Source organism: Lichenostomus cassidix, chromosome 1, assembly GCF_008360975.1.
Source record: "Lichenostomus cassidix isolate B80296 chromosome 1, HeHo_3.0, whole genome shotgun sequence".
Lineage (NCBI taxonomy): Eukaryota > Metazoa > Chordata > Aves > Passeriformes > Meliphagidae > Lichenostomus > Lichenostomus cassidix.
This window is the reverse complement of record NC_139479.1, coordinates 75792959-75813743: the sequence shown is the minus strand read 5'-3', so window position 1 is coordinate 75813743 and position 20785 is coordinate 75792959. Positions and strand designations below refer to the sequence as shown.

Genomic DNA, 20785 nt, shown 5'->3' with positions numbered 1-20785 from the left:
AGTGGGGACTTTACATTCCTGGACTAGCTTTGGCTTTTCTCATCTTGAAGCCAGGTTTTTGAAGACTATCCAGGAGGGAGGTTACAGAACACATAACCTTACAGCCAATGTGCCGGTTTAAGTAGTGAACAATTTTTTTTTTTTTTAAGAAAAAATGAAAGAATGAAAGATAAATTCAAAAGAGGAACAATGTGTAAAGAAGTTATACATAGGGTTAAGGCTTTAAAGTCAAAATTGGTGAAACTCCACATGAATAATTCCCTGCCAGGAATAGCCTGCTAAATCAGAATCTCATTAACTTTACTGATACTTCTAATGGGGAGATATAAATGAATCTAGGTTTTTATTAAATCATTATATAATCTCATACAGAATAATAGGAAATAAGGTTTTGGTTTTTTTCTCAACAAGCTATTATGAGTATAAAGGGAAAAGTATATAATTTTCAGGTAAATAGAATAGATGATTTGTGGGATAAAAAATAAAAACCAAGGGACTGGATTGAATAGCTTTTTTAAAAGTCACTGGTTAGTTGGTAGTTTTGGTTTAAGGAATTATTCATTGATCATAGGGATTTAAGCTGCATAAAGGAAGGATTAAGAAATTCTTCATTGAAGCAGATGTACAAGATAGAACTACAGGACAGTACTATTACCTACAAGGTAGGTTAAAGAGTTATTAGAATCTATTGATTTTTAAAAAACATTCAAAATAAAAAATGTGTACACACACTTGCAGAAGTCATCCATAGCTCTGTAGGAATCATCTTGATATAATTCAATGTATATCTGAACAAGTATAGAAAATAATGCTTTGGATATTATTATTTGTTTGACCTGAAAGAGTAGAAAAGAGAATTAACTAGTATCTTTTTGCTATGTTCTGAGTCTGATGAATACTTTAATTATTTTTCCTGAGCTAAATCTGTCTTCACAAGGAACTTGTGAATTCAACATTTATGCTATTTTCAAAATCCTAAGGAGAGAAAAAAAGTACTCCCTTCAGTTCTATACTAAACAAATAAAAAGTTTCAAAAATCATTAACTTTTTCCCCCCATAGATTATTGAAATAAAACAAATGAACTTTTATTTAGTGTATCTATTAACATGACACAGGATTGTTTCTGTAATTACTTTCTCTTATTTTCTGTGTTCTTTTAGAGATCATCTATAGCTGGGTATTTAATGAATTCCCATCTTTTGTGGCAGAAGACAGCAGACGCTTCATCTCTCAGGAGACAGGCAATCTCTACATCTCCAAGGTGCAAACATCTGATGTTGGCAGCTATATCTGCCTAGTAAAAAACACAGTGACAAACGCCAGAGTTTTGAGTCCTCCTACACCTCTGACACTGAGAAACGATGGTAAGAAAGGCATTATTTCTGGGTACTATTTGAAAGCAAAAACACCAAAGCAAAAATACTTTAATTAAGAACCATGATTTTATTGTTTTTAATATATGCATGCATTTACTGTAGGAACTGGCAAAGAAAAGTTGTTCATGAAGGCAGTGTCTTTTAAAACATCCAGACATTGTGAGAATATTTAGATCTGTGAAGGCTGAGGTGCAAACTGAAACCTTTCAATGCATTTTTGTTTAGAACATTTACTCCACCTTGCTATTCTGGCGTTCTGTCACTGAAAGGGAGAACAACATCTTTACAGGCAACATCTGTTTCCTTAGGGCTTAGTTCAGTTGGCTCAACCCAAGTGGCCACTGCCACACTCATACTCCCAGGCACCTGAGACATCCACACTGATGATCTCAAGCACCTGAGACATCCACAGGGGACTGGCAAATGCCACATGGGATATGCAGGCCAGCTGCAAGATGCTGTGGCTGTTCTCTCCCTAGACTTCAGTAAAAAATTGGACACCATCTCCCACAGTATTCTCCTGGAGAAAGTGACTGCTTGTGGCTTGAACAGGTGCATGCTTCACTGGGTGAAGGATTGTCCTGATGGTCAAGCCCAAAGAGTGATGGTGACTGGTGCTACATTGAGTTTGCAGCCAGTCACTAGTGTGTCTCCCCAGGGCCCTGCACTTGGGCCGATCCTGTTTAATGATTGATTGTATTAATGATTTGGATGATCCACACCAAGTTGAGTGGGAGTGCTGGTCCCACTGAAGGGCAGAAAAATTCTACAGAGGGATCTGGAGAGGTTGGATCAATGGGCTGAGGACAACTGCACGATGTTCAACAAGACCAAGTGCTGGGCTCCGCACATGGATCACAACAACCCCAGGCAGTGCTACAGGCTTGGAGCAGAGTGGCTGTAAAACTGCCCAGCAGAAAAGAACCTGGATGTGCTGGTCAACAGTGTCTGAACATGATCCAGCTGTGCCCAGGTGGCCAAGAAGGCCAATGGCATCCTGGCCTGGATCAGCAATAGTGTGGCCAGGGCAGCGATTGATTGTCCTGCTGTACTCAGCATTGGTGAGTCCACATCTCAAATATGTGTCCTGTTCTGGGTCACTCACTTGAAAAAAGGTATTTAGGGGCTGGAGTGAGTCCAGAGAAAGGCAATCAACCTGGTAGAAGTCTAGAAAACCCTTCCTGTAAGGAGCAGCTAACGGAGCTGGGATTGCTTAGCCTGGAGAAAAAGAGGTTCAGGGAAGAGCTCATCACTCTCTACAACTGCCTTAAACAAGGTTATAGGAGAAGTAGGTGTCAATCTCTTCTGCCACATGTCAAAGAAGAAAGGAAATGTCCTATATTTTCCTTCATTCCAAGATGTTCCACATTCAGTTATGCCTTCTAGTTCTTCATGGCAATTCAGCATATGTGAATTCATATCTACATAACTCAAAGAGGGAAAGAGAAAGAAACTTTGGAGAGTTTTCTTTTGTCTTGCTTTTAGCTTTTCCTAGAGCTAATACAAGTCCTATGCTACAGACATATTGCAAAAGCTGGATTTAAACCCAGATGACTTAGTTTAACAGAGTAAATTAAAAATATGTTCGCCAATTAGAATGAAATTAAGTTAATGTTTATTTGCTGTAGCAAATTTAAATTTCCTTCTGCATAGCATGTAACCTCTGCAGCAAAAAGCTGCATATATCACTTCCTAATGTTTTTTTGCTCGTTTAGCACCTATGTTAATTTTCAGATTAACAGATTTAGTTTCAGATGTTTAATCTTACTCACTCAACATAGTGAACTTGATCTTTTGGATAAAATTAATTTTTTTCAAATTTAAAACCCCCAAACATTGACGGCCTTTTTAATCTGTTTAGACTCTGAAAAAACCTGAGAATTTTATTGCATAGTTATTATTCATATCTTACTCTGTTTATTCTTTATGATATTGCTTCATGCTTTTATTTGGTTCCATCTTGTGCAGAAATTCAGCATATTAATTATCCATCTTGTAATGACTCTACATAGGCACACAATATACTGTAAGAAAATGAGAGAGTAAATAAGGATAAAGGCAGCAGTCTACATCACTGAGCTAAGAAACAAAATCTATGAAGGAAAACTCTGCAGATCTTTTTTTAAATGTCAAGTGGGTAGTAAACACCAGCCTCCAGCAAATTTGTGTTTCACGGCTGGCTGTCACACCAGTGTGATAATCCAACCTTCTGAACTGTGCTGGGGTACTGGGGAAGTGTTTGCACATAGATGAGCAGCTCCTCAACAATTTCCCAGTTTCCTGACTCATTTTTTCACACGCATGAGTTTCTACTAGGTTTCCACACCTTAATTTTAATCTGTTAGGATTTATGAAAATCTCCTTTATTGTCATGGAATTCTTTAGTATTTCTTAGTAAATTGCTTGCTTTCCTGTATGGCTGAGCAAATCTCTCAGAGACGAGACCTAAACTTTCTACCTAACCCTTCAGTCTCCATATACCCACCTGGAAAAAAGTTATTAAGGAGAATTCTGGTTGCCCAAGGGACATCTGCCTTGTTCTACCTCCTCTATATAATGTAAAAATATGGGCCTTTGAAAAACTATCTGGGATTACAATAAAAAATTTCCATTAATTGTATTTTTCATTTTGGTAGAAATGGCCTTAGGTAATATTGCCTTGTCCATTGACAAATATTAAAGGGTGATGACAACCTTTTTAAAATATGCATTCATTATGCTTCAAGACACAGCACAGCTGCTGAAAAGTAGTGCTCACTAGTTATAGAAAATTAAGTAATTTATGAAGAAAAAACAGCTTCCCTCTAAAGAGGGAAGTGAGAAATTAAAAATGGCATTAAAACAAACATCGAATTACCTGAAAATATACTCAACTCTGTGTTTGCTGAGTTGTGTTATATGATTTTTCATATGGCTTTTTAAGATTCTTTTTTTTAATTATAAAATTACTCTAATTACTTTGAACTTTTCAAATATCCACTTAGGTTTAAAAATCTTACATCCTTCTGAGTTCCCATGGTTGGCGTCACAACAAACATTACCCTAAGCAGTCAGCCAATTGCTAAAAATCACAGGAAGAACTTGTGGTTTTAAACAGCTTTTACAAATGGCTCTATATAAAAAAAAAAAAAAAAGCAATTTACATGGTCTGTATTCTCCAAACATATGTATTATTGACTCCAAAATACTCTAATCGATTTATTTATCATCATTCTCAGATTTTGATGCATATACATTACCTGTGCCCAGGGGACTAGACAGCTTGTGACAAAAAACACTCCAATGACAACATTGGTCTCTATTTATCTATGGGAAAGAAACGGAATAATATTAAGGCATTCTGTCAAACTCTGCAAGACTGTAAGAACTTACTGGGATTTTATTAATCTTTTATTTCTTCTGTGATGTGTCTCAAAGGGGAGCTTAGCTCCTTGATATGAAGCAAATTAAATAAAAACATCAAGAAATCCTTCAATGTATTCTGAATAAAATGAATACCTCATTTGTTCAGATGTCCTTGACAATCAGTCATTTCATATAATTCAATTTCACTTCAAGCTGGGTTATAAAAACACCGTAAAATTCTGAAGAGATAAAAAGTTTTTGCAGGAAATAAAAAATATGCATCATTTCATTAACTGCCTTTTAATGCATTACAAACTTTGAGGAACTATTTGATAACTGTTTACAAATAATAAACAGCTTTGTTAAATTGGATCTTTGCAGGCTGGGATTGTGACTGGGAGCAATAAATTATCTTGACTCATAAAAACTACAAAATGTCTCTTCAAATTTAGGCAATAGAAACCTAGGGACTATAAAACATTTGATGTTAGATAGTGTAAGTAATTTTGACTTCACACACTTTCATTCCAGTTTCTCTTTCTTTTTGATCTTTTTTATTACTTTAATTTCATTGGAAAATATGTTAACTTTAACATTTTTGCCATACAGGAGAGAATTACATAATTCATTTTGGCTCTGTGCAAACACTGCATGTTAGCTTTGCTATGGTGAAATTTCCAGGGTAAAAGAAAAAGCAACAAAGCTGTACAATTTCAGACATCAGAGGATTCTTTCTACTAGGTTCCATTACAGCAAATTAGTTTAACCTCCAGAGGTCGATATGTCTGGCCAGACATATTCCCATGTAACTGACTTTCAAATTTTTTCCATGTCTTCATAGTCTGTGAATCTGTGAGCTGAATTTTGTCTGTCCTCATTCTATTGATTAATTCTATGTGATTAATAGTCTCGCATAATGGTAGAACATGTAGTTACCAAGGTATTAAGGATGTTCATTTCTAATTTTCCGTTATGAAATATGGTCTGCATGTGCTTGTTGCGGTTAAACCCTGAGATATGTTGCTTCAACATCACTGGGTCGTCTAAAGATCTCTTTCCCAGTATGAAAGAAAATCTGGAAGAAGTTGTGGCAAATTCCCAAATTATAGGAATCAAGCAATAAACATGGCCAGAGTAGCATAAGGTAATAAATAAAGATAGAACAAAATTGGCAGTTTCACAGACTTCACCTGTAACCATGCCTGAAGAATGCTGACAGTAGTTAATTAACTGATACCTATTATTTTTGAAAATTACTTTGAATATTTGAAAATTGCTTAGAGATGAACTCTAATGGTTTTGACCTGTCAGTTTTTGCCTTTCTCTGTTTTTTTTTTTTTAATTTTTTTATTTTCTTCCAACATTCATTGATAGTCTTGTCTTCTAACGTGGTTATTCATATGGAGCTGAATTCTAGAGGACGACCTGAATTTTAATAAGGGTTAAAAATACATATTCAGCAGTGACTTAATCATGCTGGGTTTTCTGGAGTTTCCAGCCTTATAAGCTTCCTGTTTCATGAGGGTTATATTGCGAGGTTTTGCAGTAACATTTTGTATTTGAATTGTATAAGTCTATAAAAACTGTCTAGAAACTGTAGGAATTCTTCTTCCTTAATACTCTAGGACAGGACTCAAAGCTGAAATAGTCCTACTTTGACTTTTTTAATAGCAGAGCCAAATTTTCTGGACAAAATCAAGTTTATCCTTCAGTGGTATACAGATTGATAAGAATGACAGAGACATGAATGTATGCAAGGTTTGCTCCAGGGGAAGGTAGAAAAAATGGCAAAGTCCCTGGGCAGCCATTATCCTTTAGTAAATGTATTCCTGCTGTAAAACTGTAGTGATATTTTAATGATGGGTTATGATGATAACTGAAATTAAAAGTCTTCCTACAATATCTAGTTTACTCTACAGAAAGTGTATCCTGAGTGGGTTACAGATATTTTGAACTTTCTTCTCTTTTGTTCTGCTTTTGTGCCAAGGTCCTACTGCAATGTTGTCAAAATAATAGGGTGAAAATCGGGATTAAGAAATGACATGTAGTCTTATTTTAATTTTCAAAAAATAAATAAAAGAAGGAAATACATATGATAGGATGGGATGGGGAAGGGTTGTTGCTTTGGCTTTGTTTTGTTTTATTCCCAAAATAGTAACATTTTTTTAAATTTAAATAGTGTGTTCCAGTTAGTACCAATGGTCCTTATCTAGAAGCAGGAAAATCTATAGGTAAACGAGAATGTTATAGAGGGCTCTTATCCTTTACAGAGTGTTTTATAGGGATTGTAGAATAGTTGAAGAATGCTCTCAAGCAGCACACAAAAGTTCAAACACACTATTTGTAGAGATTTAACCTAAAAAAGATAGAGAGAGAAAATAACTTGGGATGGTCTTTTGATAATGTAAAAGGGCTGAACCCAGGGGATTATTACAGGAGGGAAACAAGGAAAGTTTTGCAAAATATTATGTCCCAGGATTCATTTTAGGGCAAGAACTCTTCCACTGCAAGGGTTTGTGTTGAGTTTAGTCTGCTTTTGAGCTCTGTTAAGGTAACCTCTTTAAAGGAGTTTTAATTGCCAGGTTTACCCATTAGTTTATAGAGACACTATGCGCTGGAAATGCTGTGTTTGCTTTTTTTAATTAGCTAAAGTAAGCTAAGACTGTAGCCATGTATCATCTTGCACATCTTCTGCACTGATGTCTTCTTCTTTACCATCTTCTCCTGATGATTTATGAAACTTGCAAAAAAGAAAGAGTTAACTGATCTATACGCAGAGTACACAGAGCACAAAATAACTGCACTTAAAAAAAAAGTTCCTCTAAATTCAAGTTGGGATTAGAAACGATGTTGTATTGAACCATAACTAGTAAGCTTTCAGACAGAATTATGTTAGCAACATTTTAATTCTTGGTGACTGTATTCTAATTTGTGCAAGCTGATAATGAAAGTGACCTCTACAACTGTGAATGGTTTCAGATTCTGAAGAATGGTCCTGAATGTTATGTATCTTAGTGTCTCAGGATCTTAGATGCAAATTCACCAGTGACTGCTGCTTTGCAGTCATAGGCTATGGCATAATGTTAAAAAAAAATTAGTTGTCAGATTGGAATTCTTGTCAGCATAGCAAAATAATTTGATTGTGAACAGCAGGAGTTTTGCTTGAAGTTAGAACTATAGCAAGCATGTAACAGGATGATTTGTTACTGTTGTGTCTAAAACAAAGGGTATTTCAATAGTTGTTGCTGATGACAGAGAAATTTTAGTGTTAGTTTGATCTTTCATATTGAGGTAATAATAGGTTCTTGGTTTTGCATGGTTATATGAGCAGTCTCAATTAAAAATTATTTCTTACTTAGGAAGCTTTTTCCAGTTAATTAGATGCAATGAATATTAGAGCAATACTATTTTGTGCAGTAGTGTTCTAATTGATCAGAAGCAAAAGAAGTACTCTCTCTGGACATTGCAATAGTTTTGACACTGCTGGCACCCAGTTAGAAAGGGAACATTTTTTTTCATCCTGTCAAACCAATGTGCAGGTTGCAAGGAAAAAAAAAAGCTTAAGGTCATATTTGAAGTACAAACAGTTATGTCATTTACTGTAGGAAAAATGAGATTCTTAGAGAACTGTGAACATTCAGGAAGATAATCACAAACCCCATAAAAATTAGATACTCCTCCTAATCACTTAGATTAAATAATATTTCCCAGGTTTCTGAATATCTTTTGTGAGCGTGGATGAATATCAGGCAATTGGAAAGGAGAAACAATAAACATTGGCCAGAGATGCCTGAAAGAAATCTGCCACATATTTCTTGTGCCAAGTTCAACACAATCTTGTCCCCTGAAAAAACAAAATGGAATTAAAACCCCCATGATAGCTCTTTTGTTTTTTGTTGACTTGGGCCTGTCAAGCAAGATGGTATGTTGTCTAGTGCAGTGTGTCCTGTTTTTTCTTCATGTGTATGGCTGCCCAGAAAAATTATCTATATACCTAGTCAGTGAAAATGTTCAGGTTTTCCTATTTAGATACAACTATATATGCACAAATCCTCATATTGGAATGTTGTACACAAGCCGTTCAGATGTTCTCGCTCATCTCTGAATGTCCAAATGCTGAAGTTTGGTTTCATCCAATACCAGATGTGTTGGATTTAGAAGGAGAGCTTTGATGCCACATTACAAATATATGGGAAATTTGATGAAGTCTAGGTTATTACTCAGTAAAGACTTTTCTACACAGAAAAAGGCTGAAGACGTGGTCATAGTTCCTACTCAATAGCTTCAAACACAGTTAAACAGAAATCTCTGCAGGCCCATCTATACACTAGAAATTTTGACCTCTCATTTGAAGAACTAAATAAAATACTACTGTTTCCCTCATTGCTTATTCTGAGACTATCTCATTGCTTTTGTGTCTTTAGTGTTTGGACTCAGTTCCCTTTATTTCAGTCATAAAACACCAGCTTTCAATTGAAAATTAAGTGCTTTTAGTTGTTTTTGATGTTTCAGAGAGGCAGAATCCTCGTTTGTATGTATGACATACATACATGACATTCAATAGTTACAAATAATAATCTATTTCAAGACAGTAATAATATTTCTAGAAAGGGCTTTCTAGACAGAGTTCAGACTGTAACTGATGAGGTAGTGAAATGGAGTAGGGATAAAATATGTATTTTAAAGTGATAGGAGTAAAGTTATGTTTAAATTTTAGTTAAACATTTCATTTCTGCTAAATGTGATTTTCCTTTACATTTATTTATTTTTAATTAGAAATACATGAACATCTTATCCCCCAGCTGTAAATTAAAGAAGAGTTTAATTGTTAATACACCCTTCTTGTGCTGTATTCATGATATTTCTTCAGATACTTAATTACTAATTTTATTTTTATATTAGGATACATTCCATTAAAGACATTTTTCCATCCAGTGATATGCAACAGGATTTGCTCTCTAACACATGAAAACAGTGTTGCCACTTTAATATTATTTCAGTTTAGTGTTTAGTTCAGTGAATTACAGAATGCAATTTCACATGAGCATTTTCAGGGTTTCTCAAATGTTAAATTTATGGCTCAAAACATGGCTGAGAGACCTCTAAATGGAAGGAATGCTGTGGAAAGTTATCTTAAAACAACCATTCCCACATTAAATTTTTAGAGATTTAGTGCAGGCCCTGGTCCTTCCATTTAGAATAAGATTAATAGCAGGTAAGTCAGTAAATTCTTCCCAGTGCATTAAAAATCTCTGCTGCAGACAGGATATAATGGGGGGTATAATCATTATATTTGAATTAATTTAGTTTGTGCTGTCAATTTACTGTCATTGTAAATGGGTATATTCAAGGCTCTCTTCCAAATAAATGTTTGGAGACATCTAATGGTTCAGGTCTTCAGGGAAAGTGCTAAATATTCATTTGCCACAAAAGGGCCCATGCTTTAGACAACCCTAGTTTTCATCACAGCTTATAGATAGGAGAAGAACATTCTGTATGCAATTTCTTTGGCAAAATATTCTTGGGTCTAGATATATATTCACACAACAGATCATCATTACAATGTGGTAGAATATTCAAAGTCTGATCTATAAAATTATTAAAAAATTCTTATGCAGCAGGACGAGTTCATAACTCCTCAAGGAGTTTCCTAGAAATTGAGAAGAAGATCCAAACTAGTAAGAATCCCAAGGAAATTTGGTTTTAGAGCTCAATCCAGGCTGTAAGAAAACCATGTTACCACTCCTACACCATCAGATAAAGATCAGGGACTTCTTCACGCAAAGCTCTCAGATGAACACTTTTAGTCACTGAGCTGGGAGGGTTTCATCATTTGTTAATAAAATAATGGCAAGTATCAATCCATGCCTAATCTTTCTCCTGGGTATAGGAAATATTTGGCTTTCATTTTCTCCTTAGCACTCTGATGATATTTATCCAGGAATCTTATAACCTTTTCTATCTACTGTCTTAAATGCTTATCAGCCCCTTATTCAAGTATTCCCTGTAACCTGTTCCATTCAAAATTAGGTTCCAAAGGAAGTTAAAGAGCTATTACTGAAAGATTTTGAAATTAACACAAATTATTTCAGCTGAAATGATTTAAGGAGCCTTCATGTTCTGGGAGATGCAAGAGGGTAGTTAATACATGGAAGATTAAAGAAACAAGCATTAACCTCTACACAGCTGGAGGAAGAGGATGTGCTGTGATTTCTCAGCAGTCTGATTTTCTTTACCCCCATGAAGGGAAAATTCTTATTGTATGGATACTGTCATACTGTCACAGTGTTTCCACACTCTTCATCTGAGGTTGTATAAGTCATGGATTGGCAGTATAAATGAAGTCCTTTGCAAAGTGATACTCTGATATCCTGTCTGTAGCTCTTTCCCTTGTTCTTAGCTGAAAGGACTTAAAATCAGAAAACAGTCTTGCTTCTTTATTCCATTCCCCATTTCCATTCAATGGCCCATAGTGTATAATGTAAAGAATTTTAGCTGTGGTAATATCTGTAAATGTTTGAAATTTTATTACATCTATTCTTGTGATATGTGAGCCCCTCAAAATCAATATTTGTCACATAATTATGTCATCTTTTCTTTTTTCATAGAAAAATGAAATGCAGATTTTATAGCTTAGGGTTCATAAGACACTTAGTAGCAGACTGTAGAACTCAAGTCAGATTTGCAGCAAAGTTGGAGGACCAACTTGTTAAATAAAACCCCTTGTAAAAATAAACCTGATTTTCTAAATATTTTTTATTTTTTTGGTACCTGGGTTGGAGAAGAATTACTTTGTGATAACTGCATCATTGTTAAAAACATATCTGAAGGAGAGATATCTTCTATAAATATTGAGATCCCTTTCTAGCCAGGTGACAAACAAGCCATTGATTCTAACAAGGTCAGACTGTGCTTTGTCCTGAGAAATATTCAAACGTTTGAATCAGTGTCTTCTTTGGTAATCAGAGACAGAACAAGAGGATTATTAACTTTTAAAACTCCCCGAGCCAAGAAGACCCTGCCTGAAAGGGCAGAGACCCAAATGCTGGAAAATTTAAGGCCAAATGATGTATTTCAGAATAAAGCCCAGGGATAAGGTTTTCTTAAAGAGCAAAGTTTGGCTTTTAAACCGTTTTCTAATCCCAGACCAAATTTCAAGGTATGGTAAACTAGATTTATTTTGAAGAGGCATGTTTCATATCAATCACAAATTCAGCACTTTCATATCCAGGTCTGAACTCAGATGAAAGACAAAGCTTGTGAAGTAGGGAGTGTAGTAAACTGAGTAATTAGCCTAAAAAATATCGAACAATGGGGGTCAAGTCTTCAAAGGTAAAAGGTTGTCAGAAAGAAGGTATTTTCATGTGAAGGCAGAGCACAGCAGAGCTGAGAACAGCATCTCATTGCTTTGTAGTGCTCAGACCACGTGAGCTCTGTGATTTGTTAGCCACTTGAAAATCGTATATTATGTTTTTATTCTCTGCTTATCAATTTTATTTATTGTTGTATTTCATGTTTGATAACTGGATATAAAAAATGACTAGGAGGATTTTTTATGGCCTTAGCCAAACCCCCATAAGAGAGTCATGTATATAAGCTTGAGAGTGATTGATTCCAGTGCACATAACTCAAAGCCTCAATATTTCTTAGAAGTTCAAGTTCCTTTTAGCATCTAACACAAATGAACAAAAGTCTTTATGAAATGCAGGTGGTGGTTGTTTTGCCATCACTGACTCATGGTGACCAAAACACAAGCTAGAAAGATAAAGAGCCTAGAGGCACCACAGCCATAGCAAAGAAATCACAGCGTAATGTGGGCAGGTAAGGTCTTAATAATTCCCTTAATATCTATGCAACTGTAATGGCCTCCATGGTCTCAAAGATCATAAATAATAAGGATGAAAAATATCCCTTTGCAATATTGGACTTTGGTTTCCTAATTTTCATAGGGACACCAAGCAATTGCTCAGTAATTTTTGTACATTTCCTGCCAGTTGCTGCAGGCATGTCACTTGCTAGGGTAACAATAACCCAGAAGAACAGGATGTGGTACAAAAGCATCAGAAGATCAGAATTTCATTAAGAGTTTGAAATGATGGCATGACATGCAAAGAGCATTTGGTACGTGTACAGATTGCACTTACCTAAGGGAGTTAATGTAAATTAAAAACATAAGATCTTAAAGATAATATTGTCCCTCAGATGGGTACAGACGTGCTGTATTATTTTAAAGGCAAGAATAGTTTAATCCTATTTTAAGTTTGGTTTTCTTCAGGGCTAGGCAAGCAAATATTAAATATTGTATGAAAACTCAATACAATTGTTTTCCAAAACAAAGTCTTACCCAAAAGCAAAAACACCCCATTTTTAAACTCTTTAAAGCACAAAACCTGTCAGTGAGTGTGAACATTCAGCAAATGCCAGAGATTTAAAGGGAACACCTTAGGAACATAGGGCTCCATCATAAAACTATGTGAACTATTTTCAGCAGGGTTCACTACAAAGGAGCTTAGGAGATTCCCCTATAAGGACTGAAGTTCTTGTAATTGAAGTTTAAATAGAAGAAATTTTAGAAGAAATATTGGCACTACAAATAGTAACAAACCCCAAAGGCCAAACTTCTGTATGGAAGGAAGCAGGATTTTGCTTCTATTTTTCTATTTCCCTTCATTGAACCTCAGGACTAGAAGGAGGGTAAATAGGAAAGATGGGTTTTTTTCAAAAAAAGGACTCCTAAGAACATCTGAGGACCACTAAGCCTGACTTCTGTGTCAAGTGTGTTGATAGAAAATACATTAAAAAGTACAATAAATAGAATTGTATTTAGCACATTATCGTACAGTAGAGTTACCACACAGTCATACACCAACAACAGAGCTTTTGAAGAGGGAAGTCCTGCTTCAGTCTGTATACAGCTTCCCTAAAGAGCCTAAAGCACCTGTCAAGGTGCTTTCATTTCACATAGTTCTTTACAAGGCCACTCATCAAAGGCTGTCAAAGAAATTAAAGTCTTAGAGGTGCTGAAGTATTGCTCCATGTTCAATTAAAAATAGATTAGGAAAAAAATCTAAACGGTTGGGAGAACTGGGAGATTGTTGATGAAGACTTTTCTGGGACTTCACCATTCACCACATAAACTATCTGGAAAAAAAATGAACAGAGTAGTAGAGAAAATTGTTGATATAATATTATTCAGAATTGTTAGAGCTAAAACTAACTCTGAAGAGCTGCAAAATGATAATACTATAATAGAAATAGAGTGGATAAGCAATAAATAATGTCAACACCAACGAATTTATATAATACCTAAAACTAAAAATGTAATTCCTTTATTAGATTTTATCAGTAAAGAGATTAGGGTGCCACTGTGTATGAACATCAGCTCAAGTACAAAAGGCAAATAGAACTGAATTTTGTGGAAAGAAAAAAAGGAACAAACAAAAAGTTTCCAAGGGAAAAAAAAGTGTGAAAGATCTGCATCTTCATTTTTGCTGTGCAGTTCTCATCTTCACATCTCAAAGTGATAGAATGGCAATTGAAGCAGTGCCACATGGGCACTAGGAATGTTATTAAAGATTCATTGTAAGGAAGGATTAACCATCTAGGGTTTTTAAGTATGCAAAAGACACATTTAAAAAGAGGTATGATACATAGCATATAAAACCATGTAATTAGTTAACTGAGATGAACCAGAAACTAGTATTTATAATCAAAAAAATTTCATAAAATTGTAAAAGAAGTCACAAGGAGTATAACTAAATTATGATGTTTATTGACAAGGCAGTGGGAATACATTTTTATGACATATTGTCCTAGCAATCATTTCAGTCTAGGCTAAGGAAAATTTTAATTGACTACCATTTGTTTGATGGCCTGGCTTAATTGTAATACCCAGGACACACATGCTATTTTTTTTCCTTAAAAAAAAAAAATTCATAAAGCAATGTCAAAACACTGATTTAGTCATGTTTTGGAGGAAATGGGTCACTATTTCTAGCACATGTAATATTTGCAGGATTATGTTTTTTAAAAAGAAATCTACTTATAAAGCCACATTATTTATGGATTTACATTATTTGAAATAAAAGTATTTTATGCTTTTTGCTTTTGTCATTTGATTCCCTTTTCAGACAAACTTAGGTTTTCTAACTCATCTTAAGCCCATAACAAAATATTTAAGTGCATATATCTTCAGATTTCCTCCCAGAACCAAGCTTCAGGAGCCTGTGGTAAAGTGGGAAAATGAGAGCACAGCCCCACTGGAAACTCCTGAGCACCATAAGAAGCATTTGAAGGGCTAAGAATATATGTTTTAAAATTTTAGTCTTATGTATTGGTTTTTTTTTTTTTTTGCTGTGATAGGCTGTGAGTTGTTTTTCAATCTATCTCTGCTGGCTTTTCTTCTCTCAGCTGTAAATCTCATATTCCTCTACTTCCATGTTTCTTCTTATGCTAATTTATTTTCTTTCTTGCATATCTTTTTTCTCCTTCCTTTTCATATCTTGTTCTTACTTGCTTGCTTTAGAGTTTTTTGGAGAATCCTGACTGATTTTTACAGATTTAGATTAGACTTGTCTTGTTATTTTTTCAACAAGACAGATTTAATTCAGTTTTCCTCGTCTAAAAATCTCAACAATTCCTACTTTGTTAAACATAGCTTTTTGTTCCTGAGTATTTCCTACCCCCATAGCCCAACTTCTATCTAACCAAACACAGCTGTTAAAGTCATATTCTTCTCCTGCCTTGCTGATTATGACATTTCCCCCAAGTGGCATCAAAGACAAATGTCTCACCTCACCTCATCACAGATACTTCCATTTCCCTACTGGTTTCTCATTTCCTAACCTCCTGTGATTCTCCAAAGCTGTCAATCACTCTACAGCAAATCTCAGATAACTCTATTGATTTCCTTGTTTATATTTTCCCATTTGTTAATGTTTCCTAGTTTTATCTTACAGTACTTACTATGTTGTCCTGATAAAAAAATCATCTCCCAAATTAAAAGTCTCACTAAAAACGACATAACTGAATTTTGCATGTCTACATATCTGTGTTTGTACCTGTGTTCACAAATGCTTCTACATAATTTGAGGGTTTTTTGCTGAGCTTAGATGGTCCACAGTCAAACACAGCATGATACTTTGATTTATTTGTCATAATTGTCACTGTGCTGGTAAACAAAAATTTGATCTATGAAAATTCTGGTTCTTCTATTGATTGCCCAATTTAATCTTTTAAAATTTAAATATTAACCCAAGTTTTAAAAAATACATTAAAAAAAAAAAAAAGCTTAAAAGCTTTTTTTTAAGCTTGCTGTTGTGCTGCTGGTAACCTGAAGGGCATTTTAGTATATATATATTGGACCTGAGCACAGCATATCAGATCAAACGAGGCTATCTCCATCAATTACCAGCTTTACTGCTGGGCAGATTCAAAAACCAAGCCACAGGGTCTTTCTGTGATAATGGAAAACTGATGATATTTCATATTTTAAACATTCGTTATTTTCCAGGTGTGATGGGGGAATATGAACCAAAAATTGAAGTCCATTTTCCTTACACAGTTACAGCTGCAAGGGGAACTACTGTTAAGATGGAGTGTTTTGCACTTGGAAAGTAAGTACAGATTCTTTCCTAATTAGACATCATTGTTTATTAAGATGAGACATGCCTAATTTGTGGTTTCATTATTTTGCTGGATTTCATTTTCACAGACAGTCCTTACTGCACTCTCAAAGTAACCAATTGACTAAGTAGCTAATTACGAACTCCCTGCCCAGCCATTTCTGCGGTCAGGAATTCATTTAAGTTAAAAGACTCCGTCAAGATGAAAAGTAACACTCTCATAAACAAAAAGAGCAAATGTTTTTAAATCGAAAATTTTACCCAACTCATACCCATTCATTCACTGGGGTACTATAAATCAGTAAATTGGGGTTTGTTCTGTCAAAATATCAGATTTGGAGAATTAACAAGCATTAGTAGAGTTTTCTTCGCTTTCCCATATGCATCATTTATACATGAAGCTAAGAGCACAATGTCTTAATTATCTCCTAACACCTTTGTGGCAGTGTCTGCTCTCTAGTTTCTGCCTGACCTAATAGCACTAGTACAGAATGGCTGTTTGCTATTTCTGTCAAGGAGTTTTTACATGTTTGTTGATGAAAGGGTTTAGGGAGAGAAAGGCGTGAGAAACTGAAACTACAATTACTTCTAGAGAGTATTCAGATTACAGAATATAGGATGAAATTGATAACATTTCAATTTTGTGGTGGTAGTTACCATTAGTTACTCAAGTTACTATTATGATTGTTCCCAAGAATAAGGTGGACAAGGCTAGTTTACAGCCAGACAGAATTTAGAGGCAATGCTAGTGTCTCAAAGAAATTCTTTCTTCTTCACATATATGCTGCTAAAACCAGATGTTCCATGAGTGATGTTTCACCAAAACATATAAAAAATTACAATGGCTAGAGCTCTTACCAAAATGCCCCATCGAATTCTATATGGTGTGTTGAAAAAAGAATCTCACTGTCTTAAATTTTCCTCAGGTCCTTTTCATAATGGTATTCCTTTTGGACATCTTGCTCCTAGTCTCCAAAGTTATGCTGCTGATTACCATATATCCTTCTTGCTTCTATAGTTCTTAGCTCATCAAGACACATGAAAGTTTCTTATAGCCTGGCCTTAATTAAAAAATAGGGAATGGATTTGTCTTTGTAACACCTGTGGAGGAACTTGACAAAAGATTTAGTCTGAGAAATACTGTATTTTACATACTAATTCTTCTTACTAATTTTTATAAGTAGGAACAAAATATAAGAAGTTAGGAGTTTTAAGACAATGGTCTGTTTTCCTAAGTATCATTACTCTAGCATGCTCAGCAGGTCTAGTTTTCCAGAGTGATTTTTCAAACCCTGTGTCTGCAACCTGAGAGGAGTTTTAAAACATTTTTATAGTCTTTTTGACCTTCATTTGTCACTGGTCACTGGATTTTTTTCTGTTCAAATTTTTCTGTTAACAATTCCTAATTACTGACTGGATGATATATGTCTGAAACTTACTACCTTCTTGCTGGTTTTTCATGTTTGACCAATACAGAGATGCTCTCAGTGTGTAGCTCAAAAGAAGGTACACACAAATAACTAAAGAGAAATTCTGAAAAAGTTTTTCAGCTGTATCTATTTTGGTTCAGTGAAGTTGATGAAGAAACAGGGCATAGCCAAACCATTTCAAACAAAAGCTGGGAGACCATAGCCCACATACAGGGAGCCAGTAGTGACAGCAGCTTTTGCAAATTCATTCCCAACATAAATAAAAGCAGTAATTTAGAAAACAAATGTGAGGCAAGAGCTTTTGTAGGGTGAAACACAAGTCTTATGTTTATGTAGTAAAGATAAGGAAAGAGGTACATGACAGAGGACAAAAAAGCAATAAATGGAGAGAGTCTCTGAGATGCTCAAATAAATGAGGAAAAGGGCTGTTCTGATGGCTCCAGGCTCTCTCCTGTCAGAAACACTGCCAAGTCAATAGCTGGCAACAAGGTCCTTTTAGACTCTTGGGTATGGCTGCAGCAGTAACCAACATATTACTTCTTATTTTCCTCATTTTGCTGGAATTAAATTGCAGTTGTTGACAGATTACAAGTCAAATTTCCAGTGAAAAGGAAGTATGACAGACACTGTCCTTTGCAACCACCAGTGACAGACAAGAAACAGCAACAGATACCTTCCTTTTTCAGCACCATGAGGTTTAGTAAACACTATCAAAAAGATTCAATCACTATTCAAAAGGAAAGTAAAGTTGACAGAAAAGGCTTCAATAAGGTTATTTACTCCCTTTTTTGGTTTTTTGTGTTTATCTTTAATAAACAAAAAAATTGAAACCACCTGAATGATCAAGGAATTTAAGGTTATCTAGTAAGATAGTTGACCCCATTTGCTGCTCTTGTAATGGGCAGCTATTTTCACCATGCACATTCCTTATCTTCTCAGCCATTAATGCACAATCAAATCAGTTCAGCTGAAATTGCTTTCAACCTGATATGGTAATAATTACATGAATGACATTTCAGGCATCATTTGAATCCTGGAGGCTGAGGTGAGAAGTAGAAATGCATCAAATTTCCCATTAATTTTCCTAATTTTCTTTTTTTTTGTCCCCATTTCTTATTCCTGATGCCTTGTAGGGGTTGTTGCTTGTTACATTGCCATGGGTCCCATTTACTAAACTGAATCAACAACTAATTTGTTCCTTTTTTATTCAGTATCTTGAGACTCGGTATTTTGAATTCTTATTGTAAATAACATGGGGGTAATTTCAGTCTCAAAACCAATATGCTGCTGGTATTCTCATGCTTTAATTTAGCTGTCTGAAGCAGTCTGCTCTCTCCACTGTAATTGGGAGAATGACAGACGTTCCAGTGAGATTTCCTAAAGTAGGCATTTGGCAAATATTCCAGGAAGAACCTTGTCCTTAGTTACAGATTAATGATTTATTAATAGTGTTTATTTAGAGCTGCCAGTCACTATGGCTGAAAGAATTAAATAAATTGAAGTTCTGCAGCTTTTGTCTTCAAACTAAAGTGAAATATCTTAATCGCTTGACAGAGAAAAATTCTCTGAGAAGGATTTTGTTCTGACCTAAGCACTATGTGGCTGGTTCAGTTACACATAAAAATATTATGCTACTGTTGCCATTTGCAAATTGACTTTGTAGTTTCTAAAGAATTCAAAGTAATGGAGGAGTGAAATACCTCAAGATTACCTTATTTGTATTAGATAAATCTGTTTATGATGAGTATCAGTCATTGGCTAAGAAATCACTGCATAAATCAATGATTTACTGCTGAGGTTCAATATAAGACATGACAAACAGAGGAGCAAAATAAAATTTACTGTGTATATGTCAGAATGTGCATTTTGTAATTAGTTTTGTTTTGTGCTGGATATATATGCTGACCCAAGGTTGCTTTAATAAACATATTTATTGTCACATCTATACAACAATGTATGTTTTGATTACATCTATCTTTCATATGTATACCTATAAATAGCTAATAGATATGTTTTCTGCTACCCATTTAATGATGTCATTTCTATTAGAAATACTTAAATTTTTGTTTGTTCCCATACAAAACAGAGGATCATATTAAAAAAAAAGTGTAAAAAAACCCCACTGGCAATAACAAGGTATTAACATATTCTATTTATTTTTAACTTTTCACAAGAACAGAAATACGTCCCTTTAATTTGCAGAATTGCTGCATCCTGATTAGTATTTACATTAAACATTGTTAAAATAATCAAATAATTGACAAGAAAAAGAAAAAATCTGAATGGTAGAATTCTAAACATCTACATTAATAAAAATAATTCTAACTAGCAGTATGATAATGTTTGGTTTTGAGTAACAATTTCACTCCTTGCGTCTTCTCTTATTTAAAAAGACAAGGTAATTTTCTTTGTAAAACTAATAAATGAGCTAATGGCTAATTAGGTTTCTGTTTGTAGTCCAGATAAACCTGATTTTCTATGTTCATTTCAGTGTCACAGTGTAGATTTCTTATGTAAATCAGAAAGACAGATCATGACCTTGTTCTTTGGATAAGTTCTGTTGAAGAAAATATCGTTTTCCTAGCTGACATTTTTGCACAAATTACAGCATTCCTAGCTTTTCCTGCTCCAGAAATGCATTTTTTCATATACTGCCTTCTGTGACAACAGGTTGCCATTTAAGTTTTCTCTCAAATGTTACTGACTTTGCCTTCAAGAACATCTAGAGGCAACTGGTCCATTCTTTAATTTTTTTAATGTACATTATTCAAAGAAATAATTCTGGTGCCTTCATTTAGCTCCCCATTAGAGAGAGATTAAATTAATGCTGTTGATGTGCAAAAGGACTCCAAATTCTGTCCCCACTATATGACATATTAATTAATGAAACACTTCAGTGACAGCCATCCAAGCATCCTTTACCACTTCCTGACTTTGGAGCATACTTATGTCAAAAGTAATTTTAACACTATTATTTTAAATACGGGGCTGAAAGGCAGGCATAGATGG

General features: G+C 34.8%; 1 protein-coding gene across 5 annotated transcripts in view; it reads left to right on the top strand.

The window, feature by feature from the left end:
- The window catches only part of CNTN5 (contactin 5), a 602217-nt gene that overhangs the window by 434474 nt on the left and 146958 nt on the right, over nt 1-20785 (top strand). For all 5 annotated transcript variants that reach the window (XM_085064530.1, XM_085064543.1, XM_085064523.1 and 2 more), the window contains 2 exons: nt 1162-1365; nt 16235-16337. In XM_085064530.1, coding sequence (XP_084920656.1) covers nt 1162-1365; nt 16235-16337 — 307 coding nt within the window. The remainder of the gene's footprint in view (nt 1-1161; nt 1366-16234; nt 16338-20785) is intronic.